Source organism: Ranitomeya variabilis, chromosome 3 (assembly GCF_051348905.1).
Source record: "Ranitomeya variabilis isolate aRanVar5 chromosome 3, aRanVar5.hap1, whole genome shotgun sequence".
NCBI lineage: Eukaryota > Metazoa > Chordata > Amphibia > Anura > Dendrobatidae > Ranitomeya > Ranitomeya variabilis.
In genome coordinates this window covers 337,304,989-337,320,447 of record NC_135234.1, presented here as the reverse complement: position 1 = coordinate 337,320,447, position 15,459 = coordinate 337,304,989, and the positions used below count along the sequence as shown (strand labels likewise).

The 15,459-nt window shown below is 42.9% G+C and overlaps 1 protein-coding gene across 2 annotated transcripts in view; it reads left to right on the top strand.

Annotated features, from left to right (window-relative positions):
* The first annotated feature begins 13,612 nt into the window (after window positions 1-13,612).
* The window catches only part of CLSPN (claspin), a 127,976-nt gene continuing 126,129 nt past the window's right edge, over window positions 13,613-15,459 (top strand). For both annotated transcript variants that reach the window (XM_077295813.1, XM_077295812.1), the window contains exon 1: window positions 13,613-13,955. In XM_077295813.1, coding sequence (XP_077151928.1) covers window positions 13,932-13,955 — 24 coding nt within the window. In that variant the 5' untranslated portion in view covers window positions 13,613-13,931. The remainder of the gene's footprint in view (window positions 13,956-15,459) is intronic.

Genomic DNA, 15,459 nt, shown 5'->3' with positions numbered 1-15,459 from the left:
ATCCGCAACGTGTGCACATACCCTTATAACGTAACAAAAAAAAATGTTGGTTCCAAAATTGTGCTGATGTAAAGTAGACATGTGGAAAATGTTACTTAGTATTTTGTGTGACATATCTCTGTGATTTAATTTTCAAAATTTTCGCCCAATTTCCGTTTTTTTTTCACAAATAAATGCAAGTCATATCAAAGAAATTTTACCACTATCATGAAGTACAATATGTAACGTGAAAACAGTCTCAGAATCACCGGGAATCTTTGAAGCATGTCAGAGTTATTACCTCATAAAGGCACAGTGGTCAGAATTGCAAATAATTGGCCTGGTCACTAACGTGCAAACCACCTTTGGGGGAAATGGGGTTAATGAAGGGTGAGAGGGAGAAAGCCACTTTGTGCATTTTTTTTTAATGAATACAATTGATTTTTTATTATTGCGTATTTCGTAATATAAAAAAAATTACACATAGCTCTGATTGTTCAGTTTTAATAGAATTTAACTTTTCATGTATGTACACAAATCTCAGCCAGCACCACCATTTTGAAGAGTGGGTGGAAATTTGTGGACATGGTCGTGACAGTGACGGAGCGCAGTCGACAGAATCTTCATAATTTACATCACAAAAGTGGCGTAAACGACAACAGAAATGTTCTCCAGTGCTCCCGGACATCTCTGTAATAATGTATGTCACTTGTGTGTTGTACATTTTGATGACTCTGTCCGTCAAGCTCTTCTACGATGACTGTGAGTTGCGCTCTTTTATGACGACTGTCGGTTGCACTCTTTTATGACTGTTGGTTGTGCTCTTTTATGATGACTGTCGGTTGCGCTCTTTTATGATGACTGTGAGTTGTGCTATTTTATGATGACTGTGGGTTGCGCTCTTTTATGATGACTGTCGGTTATTATTATTTATTTATATAGCACCATTGATTCCATGGTGCTGTACATGAGAAGGGGTTAGATACAAGTTACAGATATCACTTACAGTAAATAAACTAACAATGACAGACTGATACAGAGGGGTGAGGACTCTGCCCTTACGGGCTTACATTCTACAGGATGGTGGGGAAGGAGACAGTAGGTTGGGGGATTGCAGCAGCTCTGGTGTTGGTGAGGCAGTAGCTCCGGTAGTGGTGAGGAGGTAGCGAGGTCATTGCAGGTTGTAGGCTTTCTTGAAGAGGTGGGTTTTTAGGTTCCATCTGAAGGGTCCGAATGTGGTTGATAGGCAAGTTGGGGCACAGAATTCCAGAGGGTGGGGGATATCCGGGAGAAGTCTTGGAGGCGGTTGGGTGAGGAGCGAATAAGTATGGAGGAGAGAAGGAGGTCTTGGGAGGACCGGAGGTTACGTGAGGGAAGATATCGGGAGATTAGTTCAGAGATATATGGAGGAGATAATTTATGGATGGCTTTGTAGGTCAGTATTATGCAAATTGTCTTGTTGAGGGAGGATCTAAATTGATCCTTCACGGTTAACTCAGTGATTTCCAAATTAATCTACAGGGCGTTGCCGGCAACTGAAAATGACCAGACGGAGACGTGTGTCTCTGTATGGGGGATCGAGCAGATCTCTGGCCCCCGTTTTATTGTGTATCGCTTTTCATAATCATAGAAATTATACTTCAACCAATCAGCATAAGAACACGCTCACAGTTCTTAACCTATAAGAATACAGGAAAAACTTAACCCATGAGTATACAGAAAAACCGGAAACTACATATATGGTCATATCTTCTTGGCATAGTATGTGTTTTTCTAACAGGTGCCTCAGTCTTGTATAGCGATACACCCCCGAATCTATTATCTGGCTCGAGTCAGAAGACTCAAGGTCTTTATACCAATTATGAACCATAGCCTAGTTGAATAACAGGCTTGTGAACAACAAGATAAAGTTACTTCATGGCAGCTGTAACCTTTTACCTAATTAAATAACAGAATTTATCTTTAAGCAACAAGAAAATGGAGTCGAAAAGCACAAAATGGAGAACCTTTCATAATTTGTTCCTTCACATTCCCCCCTAGATAAATTTTGTTAATTTATGTCCAGCATCAGAGGTACTATCCCAAGCTCTAAGCTCGAGGGGTACTGGTCTTCACATGACTGGTGCCATGTTACCAGCCATGGCTGTTGCGGCGTACCCGTCCCCCCTGTATACTAGAATTTACGAATAACAATTATTGATAACAGTAGTGGGGATCTTTTGAAAATAGCCATACACTTGGCTTCAACATCTTCATCAGGTAACTTTGTGAAATCAGTGTAGAGAAAAGCAGGAGTGGCAACGCTTTTGGTATCATCATTAGTTGTCTTAGTGCAGAATTTCCTAATACATACAGAAATACACCAAAGAACAAGTTTTAGTAGTACATACATGACAAGGATAAAGGCAACAATATATAACAAACTTTGAAAGATTTCAGCTCTCCAGCCCACAAATCCCTCAAATCAATTGGCTGGATTAAGAAAGGAGAAGGTGTCTGCCCACCAACTGTCTTTATTACGGTCATTGTCTTTATCATATTAATCTCTGAGTCTTTGAATATCCTCTAACTTTAACTTTAGAGTGCTATTGGGATCTATATAATAACAGCAAGCGGGTCCAATAACCTGACACATACCACCCTGTGCTGCTGTTAAGTAATCCAGTACTACAGTATATTGATTAGTGACTATAATAAGCTGGTTTTGGACAACAACAGTAGTATTAAGTATATCCAATATATCCCAAATTTGATCATCTAGATAGTCTGTTGCCCTAACCAATTTATCCCACATTTGTGTAATCATAGGGTAAATGAAAATAGAACTGACAATTTTAGTGGCTATACCCATCTGTACTATTAATCTTTCATGATATTGTACAAACTTATTACTCAAGGATATTGGGGAATTTAGGCTTTCTCATGCGGTTACCAATAATAATATAAAAAATGCGAAAAACCAAAACATTATGTCCCCTTATTTGCTACTAGTCTGTTTGACCAGCTTGCAGTGCGATACGTGGATCCACGTCGGCCTTCCTTCCAGCTTTACTGACATAGGAGTGATAAGGAGGACTTGGTAGGGACCGTCATACAAGGGTTCTAGTCCGTGTTTTCTGACATGCCTTTTCACGAGCACGAAACCACCAGACTTTAAGTTGTGACAAGTGTCGGTTTCTGCTGAATCTGGAAGGGAAGAAGAAACTAAAACATAGATGTTAGCAAGATTTTTACTAAGCTGAATAACATTGAACAGCACGGTCAGTTTCCTCTGATAACTACTGAGGCTGGAAGTTTGCAACTGGGGGCCTAGCACCAAACAATATCTCATATGGGGACAGGCCATATTTTGCCTTAGGGGTAGTACGAATATGGTACAGTACAATGGGTAGGAGCTCTGGCCATGGAGCCATAGTCTCCTGCATCATTTTGGTCAATTGTCCCTTCAGTGTGCCGTTCAGCCTCTCAACTTTCCCACTGGATTGTGGATGGTACGGAGTATGGAGGGCTACAGTCGATCCAAACATTGTCAAAACCTCCTGATACACATGAGAAGAAAAGGCCGGGCCTTGGTCACTTTCGACGACTTCTGGAGCACCATATCTGCATATAACTTCCATCACCAGTTTCTTCGCTGTAATCTTTGCAGTAATGTTGGTAACGGTGAATGTTTCTGGCCAAGTGGAGAACATGTCGACAACCACCAGACAATATTCATACCTTCCAGACTTAGGCAACGTGATATGGTCCACCTGGAGCCTTTGGAAAGGATAGTCGGGCTTAGCAAGTTACTTTGGGGGTACACGTTGAAGTTGACCGGGATTGCAGGTCTGACAGATATTACATGCACGGTTGTGTGCTGTCAGGACTGTAGAAATACCTGGAGCCCAGTAGAATTTTTGTACATTTTTTTTTTTCCTCGATATATGTGGGCCCATGTGCCCACGTGGCAATAGCAGGGTACATCTGCTTAGGGAGACACACAAGTTGGTCCTTTTTCCAGAGACAATTGTCCATACGTGCTCTATCAGCCTTCCACTGCTTCACTTCTTCCTTTGGGGACATTCTCTGCATCGTCATTAAGCGGTCTCGTGGGGTCCGACAGAAAACCTCAGTCTGGCGTAGATCATCAGGTTCCTGTAGAGTCAGTGTTTCTTGTAACTGTTTACGCTGAGAGCGTGTGGTCACCATAGTTGGTATGGTCAGGTCAACGGGTAGGAGAGCAGCAGCTTTTGCTTGCATATCCACAAAGGCGTTACCAACAGTGTGTGGACTTTTCCTAGGACTGTGCGCCTTAATTTTGATAAAGGCCACCTGCGTAGGTAATTTGATTGAGTCCATGAGGGTCTTAACAGCTTCAGCATTCTTCACTGGAGTCTCGGCGGTGGTAATAAACCCTCAATTGGCCCATAGGGTTCCGAAATCATGAGCAATACCATATTTATACTGTGAGTCCGTGTATATATTAGCCCGCCTGTCTTTGACCAGAACACATGCAGTAGACAGAGCCTGAAGTTCTACTTCTTGTGCTGACAGTGAGGGAGGGAGTGCAGCTCCGTGCACTACAGTATTTTCTGTAGTAACAGCGTATCCGGTGTGAAGTCTGCCAAACTCATCAGCATATCTTGAACCGTCGTTCAGGGCATTGTAGAGAGGTTGCATTATGCGGGATGCGTCTGGTATCCACTGACGACAATAAGTACATAGTCCAAGAAAACGCTGGAGTTCAGTCTCATCTTTTGGAAAAGGAAGGGAGCTGACGGCTATTTTTCTTTCTTCTGTGAGGTGTCTGGCATCCTGAAGGAGACAGTGACCCAAAAATATCACTTGACCAAGGCAGAACCGAAATTTCGAGGCCGAAACCCGACAGTCCAGATCTGCCAGATACTTGAGGAGGCTAACAGTGGCAACAATGGCTTCCTGCTCTGTTCGTGCACACAACAAAAGATCAGCCACATACTGAAGCAGCATGACATAGCGGTGATCTAACTGCCAGGGAAAAAGACACTCGCCCATATTTTTTGCAAACTGATTGGGACTATTTTGGGCCCCTTGTGGCATAACTGTCCACGTCAATTGTCATCCCTGATAAGTGAATACAAACAGAACTGGCAATCTGGGTGTAATGGAATGCTGAAGAAGGCATTGGCAAGGTCGATAACTGTGAACCAAGCAGCATCCTGAGGTATCTGGGACAAAAGAATATGTGGCTTAGGCACCTCTGGAGTTTCCAGAACAGTAGCTGCATTAACTGCCCGTAGATCTTGTACCAACCGGTACACAGGGGGTTGGCCAGGTGGAGTCTTTTTCTTAACGGGAAACAAGGGCGTGTTACATGGGGAAACACAGGGTACCAGGGCACCATTATCGAGTAACTTTTGTATTTGCCCCTTGAGGCACCGCTCCTGATCATGTTTCAAAGGGTACTGATAGACTTTGGGAAAAGGGGCACAAGGTTTCAGAAACACTTTTACTGGTTCCACAGGCATTATTGGGGGTGGATCTGGGCCTATCAGGGCCATCATAACCGTGGGAAGGGCGTGTAGGATACAGATCTCATTGTGTTCATCTGCATAGGGGTTATATAATGTAAGGACCATCTGACCATCATCTTGGAATTGTATTCTGGAGCGGAACTGTGATAATAAATCTGCCCCCAGTAAATTTACCGGACATATAGGAGACATTACGAACTGAGCCGTGACTTCAGGGAAAGGTCCCAATGGGATGGGTTTTATAAGAGTACTAGCTGTACTACCCGGCTTCGCCCGGGTTAATGACTGCTGTTAGCAAAATAGAATGTGTTAACAAAAATTTATTCTGCACACAAAAACCACAAAACAAATAGATAGAAATGTAATTATTAAAAGGCAAAAACTAAGCTAATAGAAGCATTTCTTAACTTATATTAGCTTTGTTATACTGAGAATGTCTTTGTTGCCTATATTAACCAATCAGAGCTCAGATTAATTAACTGTAGCAAAATAGAAGCTGAGCTGTGATTGGTTGCTATTGGCAGCTGATAAATCCCCAGCCAACAGGAAGCCCTCCCCCCTGGCAGTATATATTAGCTCACACACACACATAATAGACAGGTCATGTGACTGACAGCTGCCGTATTTCCTATATGGTACAATTGTTGCTCTTGTAGTTTGTCTGCTTATTAATCAGATTTTTATTTTTGAAGGATAATACCAGAGTTCTGTGTGTTTTAGGGCGAGTTTCATGTGTCAAGTTGTGTGTGTTGAGTTGCGTGTGGCGACTTTTGTGAGATGAGTTTTGTGTGGTGACATGCGTGTAGCAACTTTTTGTGTGTCGAGTTGCATGTGACAGGTTAGTGTAGCAAGTTGTGTGCAGCAAGATTTGTGCATGGCGAGTTTTGCGCGTGGCGAGTTTTATGTGTGGTGCGTTTTGAGTATGTGCAAGTTTTGTGTGAGGCAACTTTTGCATGTGGTGCAAATTTTGTACATGTGGCAATTTTTCTATGTGTGCAAGTTTTGCATGAGGTGAGTTTTCCATGAGGTGAGTTTTGCACATGTGGCGAGTTTTGCGTGAGCCTAGTTTTGCATATGGCGAGTTTTGCATGTAGCGAGTTTTGCGCGTGGCGAGTTTTGAGTGGTGACTTTTGTGTTTCTACTTTTATGTGGCGAGGTTGGTGTGTGTGTGGTGAAATGTGTGCTGAGGGTGGTATATGTGTTCAAGCACGTGGTAGTGTGTGGCGCATTTTGTGTGTGTGTTCATATCCCCGTGTGTGGTGAGTATCCCATGTCGGGGCCCCACCTTAGCAACTGTACGGTATATACTCTTTGGCGCCATCGCTCTCATTCTTTAAGTCCCCATTGTTCACATCTGGCAGCTGTCAATTTTCCTCCAACACTTTTCCCTTCACTTTTTCCCCATTATGTAGATAGGGGCAAAATTGTTTGGTGAATTGGAACGCGCGGGGTTAAAATTTCACCTCACAACATAGCCTATGACGCTCTCGGGGTCCAGACGTGTGACTGTGCAAAATTTTGTGGCTGTAGCTGCGACGGTGCAGATGCCAATCCCGGACATACACACATACATACATACACACATTTAGCTTTATATATTAGATATACCTGTATGTAATCTCCTGTATATAGTATATACCTGTGTGTCATCTCGCCTATATATAGTATATATCTGTGTGTCATCTCCTCCTGCATATAGTATATACCTGTATGTCATCTCCTCCTATACATAGCATATACCTGTATGTCATCTCCTCCTGTATATACTATATACCTGTAGGTAATCTGTTCCTGTATATAGTATATACCTCTGTGTCATCTCCTCCTGTATATAGTATATACCTGTATGTCATCTCCTCCTGTATGTAGTATGTACCTGTATGTCATCTCCTCCTCTATATAGTATATACCTGTGTGTCCTCTCTCCTATAGATAGTATATATCTGTGTGTCATCTCCTCCTGTATATAGTATACTAGATTGTGGCCCGATTCTAACGCATCGGGTATTCTAGAATATGCATCATGTCCCCGTAGTATATGGACAATGATGATTCCAGAATTCGCGGCAGACTGTGCCTGTCGCTGATTGGTCGAGGCAACCTTTATGACATCATCGTCGCCATGGCAACCATTATGACATCTACGTCGATACTGTGCCCGTCGCTGATTGGTCGAGGCCTGGCGGCAGACTGTGCCCGTCGCTGATTGGTCGAGGCAACCTTTATGACATCATCGTCGCCTGGCGGCCTCGACCACTCAGAGACGCAGGATTTCCAGGACAGACAGACAGACAGACAGACAGACAGACGGAAAAACCCTTAGACAATTATATATATAGATAGATACCTGTGTGTCATCTCCCCTGTAAATAGTATATACCTGTGTCATCTCCTCCTGTATATAGTATATACCTGTATGTCATCTCCTCCTGTATATTCTTTATACCTGTGTGTCATCTCTCCTGTATATAGTATATGCCTGTGTGTCATCTCCCCTGTATATAGTATATATCTGTGTCATCTCCTCCTGTATATAGTATATACCTGTGTGTCATCTCCTCCTGTATATAGTATATATCTGTATGTCATCTCCTCCTGTATATAGTATATATCTGTATGTCATCTCCTCCTGTATTAGACCTCATTCACACGTTATTTGGTCAGTATTTTTACCTCAGTATTTGTAAGCTAAATTGGCAGCCTGATAAATCCCCAGCCTACAGGAAGCCCACCCCCTGGCAGTATATATTAGCTCACACATACACATAATATACTGGTCATGTGACTGACAGCTGCCGGATTCCTATATGGTACATTTGTTGCTCTTGTAGTTTGTCTGCTTATTAATCAGATTTTTATTTTTGAAGGATAATACCAGACTTGTGTGTGTATTAGGGCGAGTTTCGTGTGTCAAGTTGTGTGTGTTGAGTTGCGTGTGGCGACATGCATGTAGCGACTTTTGTGAGATGAGTTTTGTGTGGCGACATGCGTGTAGCAACTTTTTGTGTGTCGAGTTGCATGTGACAAGTTAGTGTAGCAAGTTGTGTGCAGCAAGTTTTGCGCATGGCGAGTTTTGCGCGTGGCGAGTTTTATGTGTGGTGCCTTTTGAGTATGTGCAAGTTTTGTGTGAGGCAACTTTTGCATGTGTTGCAACTTTTGTGCATGTGGCAATTTTTCCGCGTGTGCAAGTTTTGCGTGTGGCGAGTTTTCCATGTGGCGAGTTTTGCACGTGTGGCGAGTTTTGCATGTGGAGAGTTTTGCGCGTGGCGAGTTTTGAGCGGTGACTTTTGTGTTTCGACTTTTATGTGGCGAGGTTGGTGTATGTGTGGTGAAATGTGCGCTGAGGGTGGTATATGTGTTCGAGCACGTGGTAGTGTGTGGCGCATTTTGTGTGTGTGTTCATATCCCCGTGGTGGTGTGGTGATTATCCCATGTTGGGGCCCCACCTTAGCAACTGTACAGTATATACTCTTTGGCGCCATCGCTCTCATTCTTTAAGTCCCCCTTGTTCACATCTGGCAGCTGTTAATTTGCCTCCAACACTTTTCCTTTCATTTTTTCCCCATTATGTAGATAGGGGCAAAATTGTTTGGTGAATTGGAAAGCGCGGGGTTAAAATTTCACCTCACAACATAGCTTTGACGCTCTCGGAGTCCAGACATGTGACTGTGCAAAATTTTGTGCCTGTAGCTGCGACGGTTCAGATGCCAATTCCGGAAATACACACATACATACATACACACATACAGCTTTATATATTAGATATTTATTAAGTCTGCCATCTACACCGATTAAAACAAGCTCTTGGTCTGAGAATTGACATGACGGGGCTGGGGAGTGAGATTCCCAGACAGGGTTAAAAAGGATATTGTATTTGTGTAAGGTGGGGAGGACAGGAGCTGAAGTCTGTTATGTGGGCCACTGATAAGGAACAGAGCTGCGTCCTTGCAGCTGTGGGGGGGGGGGGGGGCTGAGATTGGAGTATGAATCACTGCGGCCACTGATTTAACCTTTAATTTCCCTGGTGATGCAGAATGGGCTAAGTTCTTTTGAAAACTCTTTACTATTTTCAATGCATCATCCGGAGTGGAAGTCTCGATATCAGGTCTGACTGACATTATTGCCTCTTTCAATTCAGATTTAAGGCCGGACATCAAAGCTGCCACAAAAATGTGTGAACTGGCTTTATTATACAGTGAGAATCCCTGATCTTTAAATACTACCATAAGACGGGCATAGAACTTCTCAGCAGTCCAGGATATATTGGTGCCTTGGGGTTAAGGAGCATAGGGCTTACAGTCGGGAGTAGAGGCTTAATTTCCTGGGGAGGGACCATATTATCTAGCAGGGAGACCCCCTGTTCCAGATCATCATTTTTAATTGCTTTACCGACACATTAATCTCAGTCACTTTCTCAGTTCCTTCTTGCACCACAAAACATCCAGCTTTTTGTCATAGTAATAGACAACTTTCCTTTTTTCAACGTAATTCACTTCCTCTGTTGATCCTCAATTTGCTATATATCAACCACTCAACTTGAAGCAGGTGAATCTTTTACCAATCTTTCAATTACACTGATAATCAAACAATCTCTTACAAATTTCCTTCTAAAACTAGGTACCATATTTCAACTATTGTTTAAACACAAATCTCCCAGCGCGACAGAAAATATAGAGAAACTTAGAACGCAGGTATGTGCCCCCTCCATACCAGACACACAGTCGAGATAAGAAAAATCACAGCATTCCTCAACACAGAGAAAGCAATAACGCAGCTGTTTGACTCCCCCCTCCCATCGGGTATCTTAGAGATAAACACAGAAACGGAATACAGCAGTTCTCAGACTTAATTAATTTCTACGAAACCTTCATCACACAATTCACATACCAGAACACCTTAGAAAAACCCATAATTGAGAATATTTTTCCTGCATTCCTGACAGATTTATTTCCCCGTCTTTGGGCTAACAATATCAGATTCATCACACAAATTCAAAGTCTTCTTCTTCTTCCACGGAAACTGATTCTCCTTTAGAGCTAAATATCCTTACTTAGTCGTGCATAGTACTAGAGCGGCCGTATAGTCTATTCCACTGGGTCTACCTGTCCCCCTCTGGGACAACCCAAAAACGCGGTACTCAGTGAAAGGAGGAGGGTGTCTTAGACTTTCCCTCCGGACACCTCTGGACATATATAAATATATAATTCCTGAGTTACGCATCCTACCCAATCTTCGATCACCTCACCGCGCCTGATTCTAACAGTGATCAGGAATTCAGGATATTTTGACTATAAAGAGAATTACATCACTGGTCAATCCGGGGTGTCCGTCCCTTATGAGGTACGGTTCAAGCACTGGGCTCCCAACGGAACTACACCTCTATATGATTCCACCCAAAAATCACCCCACCATCGGGGACAAACCTCAGATCCTCTTTGCAGCAACAAACACAGGAAAACCACACCAAACGGTCAGTCTGGACAGTATAACTGCCAACTTACCGTGGTTGTTTTGGGGGATGATCAGTCCCAATTTTCCAGTGCCTGTGTCCGGTCCGAGGGTCCTTTGTCTTGTTGTCCTCCGGGGGGCAGAGGCGTTCCTGTTTGGGGCCCCACGTTTTCGGGCGCCAACTGTTGAGGGAGGATCTAAATTGATCCTTCACGGTTAACTCAGTGATTTCCAAATTAATCTACAGGGCGTTGCCGGCAACTGAAAATGACCAGACGGAGACGTGTGTCTCTGTATGGGGGATCGAGCAGATCTCTGGCCCCCGTTTTATTGTGTATCGCTTTTCATAATCATAGAAATTATACTTCAACCAATCAGCATAAGAACACGCTCACAGTTCTTAACCTATAAGAATACAGGAAAAACTTAACCCATGAGTATACAGAAAAACCGGAAACTACATATATGGTCATATCTTCTTGGCATAGTATGTGTTTTTCTAACAGGTGCCTCAGTCTTGTATAGCGATACACCCCCGAATCTATTATCTGGCTCGAGTCAGAAGACTCAAGGTCTTTATACCAATTATGAACCATAGCCTAGTTGAATAACAGGCTTGTGAACAACAAGATAAAGTTACTTCATGGCAGCTGTAACCTTTTACCTAATTAAATAACAGAATTTATCTTTAAGCAACAAGAAAATGGAGTCGAAAAGCACAAAATGGAGAACCTTTCATAATTTGTTCCTTCACAGTCAGAGAGGAAGAGGACTAGAACTTTAGTGCCACCTATTGGAACAATTTGCATATTTCCCAGAGGAGCATTGTGGCTTTAAGTCTCCTCACCTCGACATTTTTAACATGTCACTCTCCACAAGTAGAAACGATACTTCTTGGATCTAGTTCAGTATTAGTCATTTGAACTGGATACGCTGAGGGAATGGGAGCCAGTGAAGAGATTTGCAGAGGGGAGAACCAGAGGAGTAGCAAGATGAATTAGTCGGGCAGCAGAATCAAGGATGGACTGGAGAGGTGCGAAAGTGTTAGCAGGGAGGTCACAGAAACGGATGTTTGTAGTCGAGGCGGGAGATGATGAGGGCATGCACAAGCATTTTAGTAGCTTGAGGGTTGAGGAAAGGACGGATTCTGGAAGTATTTTTGAGGTGGAGGCGACAGGAGGTGGAAAGAGCTTGGATGTGTGGTTTGAAGCAAATGGCAGAGTCAAGGGTTACTCCGAGGCAGCGGACTTCCAGTACGGGGGAAAGCATGATGTCATTTATTGTGATAGATCAGGTAAGGAAGATCTGTGAGATGGAGGAAAGATGATGAGTTCAGACTTGTCCGCATTGAGTTTGAGGAAGTGAGGATATGGCTGATAGACACTCCGGGATTCTGGACAGCAGAGAGGTGATGTCTGGGCCAGAGAGGTAGATCTGAGTGTACCAGGTGGTACTGGAATCCATGGGACTTTATGAGCTGTCCCAGGCCAAGTGTATAGATTGAGAAGAGTAGGGGTCCTAGAACAGAGCCTTGGGGGACTCCAACAGAGAGAGGGTGGGATGAGGAAGTAGTGTGGGAGTGGGAGACGCTGAATGTGCAGTTGGAAAGGTATGAGGAGATCCAGGATAGGGCGAGGTCTTTGATGCCAAAGGAAGAAAGGATCTGTAGTAGGAGGCAGTGGTCAACTGTGTCGAAAGCAGAGGACAGGTCTAGAAGGAGGAGTACAGAGTATTGTCCATTAGCTTTGGCTGTAAGTAGGTCGTTAGTAATTTTGGTTGCGCTCTTTTATGACTGTGGCTTGCGATCTTTAATGATGAAGATGAGCGCACTCTTTTATGATGACGGTCGGTTGCGCTCTTTTATGATTGTTGGTTGCGCTCTTTTATGACTGTGGGTTGTGCTCTTTTATGTTGACTGTCGTTTGCGCTCTTTTATGATGACGGACGGTTGCGCTCTTCTTGTCAGTTGCACTCTTTTATGATGACTGTGGGGTGTGCTCTTTTATGTTGACTGTCGTTTGCGCTCTTTTATGATGACGGACGGTTGCGCTCTTCTATGATTGTAGGTTGCGCTCTTTTATGATGACTGTGGGTTGCGCTCTTTTATGAGGATTGTGGTTGTGCTCTTTTATAATGTCTGCGGGTTGCGCTACTTTATGATGACTGCAGGTTGCGCTCTTTTATGATGACGGTCGGTTGCGCTCTTTTATATCTGTGGGTTGCGCTCTTTTATGATGACGGACGGTTGCACTCTTTTATGATGGCTGTCGATTGCGCTCTTTTACGCCTCTCCCCACATAGCTCCGCCTACTCTTCAAAAATGTCACTGCTGTGGACAGAACTGGTGGACATATAGAAAAAGTCACATTCTGGCAAAACTGAACAATCAGAGCTAAGCATCATTGTTTATATAACAAAAAGCGATAATAGAAATGTTTTATTAATCAGGAAAAAAAAGAATTTTGCCCAGAGAACTACACAGAAATGTAACAGCCTAAAAAAGGCCATGTCTGACTTTGGTTGTTTGCTTCATCAAAAACGTGTGCAATTCCCTAAAAAAGCATTAAAAAAGCCAGATGAGGCCACTAAAATGGAGTCTGTGAGAAGCCTGGTATCTGCTCCATTCTAGTGGTTTGAATGGTCTACATTGGTGTAGAATTTTTGATGTCCTCGCTCCAGCAGCTCCGGTCACATCAGCACTGAGCTGTCTAGAGAGGAGGCTCCTGGGAGATTCCCAAAAATCTACTCCACTGTACAACCATATTGGGAGACTAGCGTGTCGCTGCCCATACGCGTCACACCTCAGGAACATCTGTCGCCTTTCTGGTCACAACTGATGACGTCAGCAGCTCCCTTCCGTCCTGGGGTAGGCGCAGTCACACAGCTGCTACGTCAGCCTGCAGCCCTGAGCGCATTGGCGGATCAGTGCTATGCTCCGCCCAGCACTCGGGGCGCGAATTCCGAGGCGGCTGTAGGCTGTATTGGCGGGAGCTGTCACCGGAGAGCGCGATGGCCGCCAGCTCGGAGCCTCAGGTGAGTTAGAGCCGTGCTTTCTCTTGCCGCCGTTCATTATCATGCACCGGACAAGGGCGACTGTGCTCAGATGTGTGCACGGCCGTATACACAGCATTGTGGAGCGCAGGGTCTGAAGCTCAATAGGATAAATAATTGCGTTTGTGTGTAGATATGAGTCACACACTATATATGTATGTGTAATACAGTCCCGTATCCTTACATACCTACCTACGTATACATCGGTCACATACTATATACACACGCGTATATACCTACGTATACATCGGTCACATACTATATACACACGCATATATACCTACGTATACATCGGTCACATACTATATATACACACGCATATATACCTACGTATACATCGGTCACATACTATATATACACACATATATACCTATGTATACATCAGTCACATACTATATATACACACACATATATACCTACGTATACATCAGTCACATACTATATATACACACACATATATACCTACGTATACATCAGTCACATACTATATACACACGCATATATACCTACGTATACATCAGTCACATACTATATATACACAGGCATATATACCTACGTATACATCAGTCACATACTATATACACACGCGTATATACCTACGTATACATCAGTCACATACTATATATACACACACATATATACCTACGTATACATCAGTCACATACTATATATACACACACATATATACCTACGTATACATCAGTCACATACTATATACACACGCATATATACCTACGTATACATCAGTCACATACTATATATACACAGGCATATATACCTACGTATACATCAGTCACATACTATATACACACGCGTATATACCTACGTATACATCAGTCACATACTATATACACACGCATATATACCTACGTATACATCAGTCACATACTATATATACACACACATATATACCTACGTATACATCAGTCACATACTATATACACACGCATATATACCTACGTATACATCAGTCACATACTATATACACACGCGTATATACCTACGTATATACACACGCATATATACCTACGTATACATCAGTCACATACTATATACACACACATATATACCTACGTATACATCAGTCACATACTATATACACACACATATATACCTACGTATACATCGGTCACATACTATATACACACACATATACCTACGTATACATCAGTCACATACTATATACACACACGCATATATACCTACGTATACATCGGTCACATACTATATATACACACATATATACCTATGTATACATCAGTCACATACTATATATACACACACATATATACCTACGTATACATCAGTCACATACTATATACACACGCATATATACCTACGTATACATCGGTCACATACTATATACACACGCATATATACCTACGTATACATCGGTCACATACTATATACACACGCATATATACCTACGTATACATCGGTCACATGCTATATACACACGCATATATACCTACGTATACATCGGTCA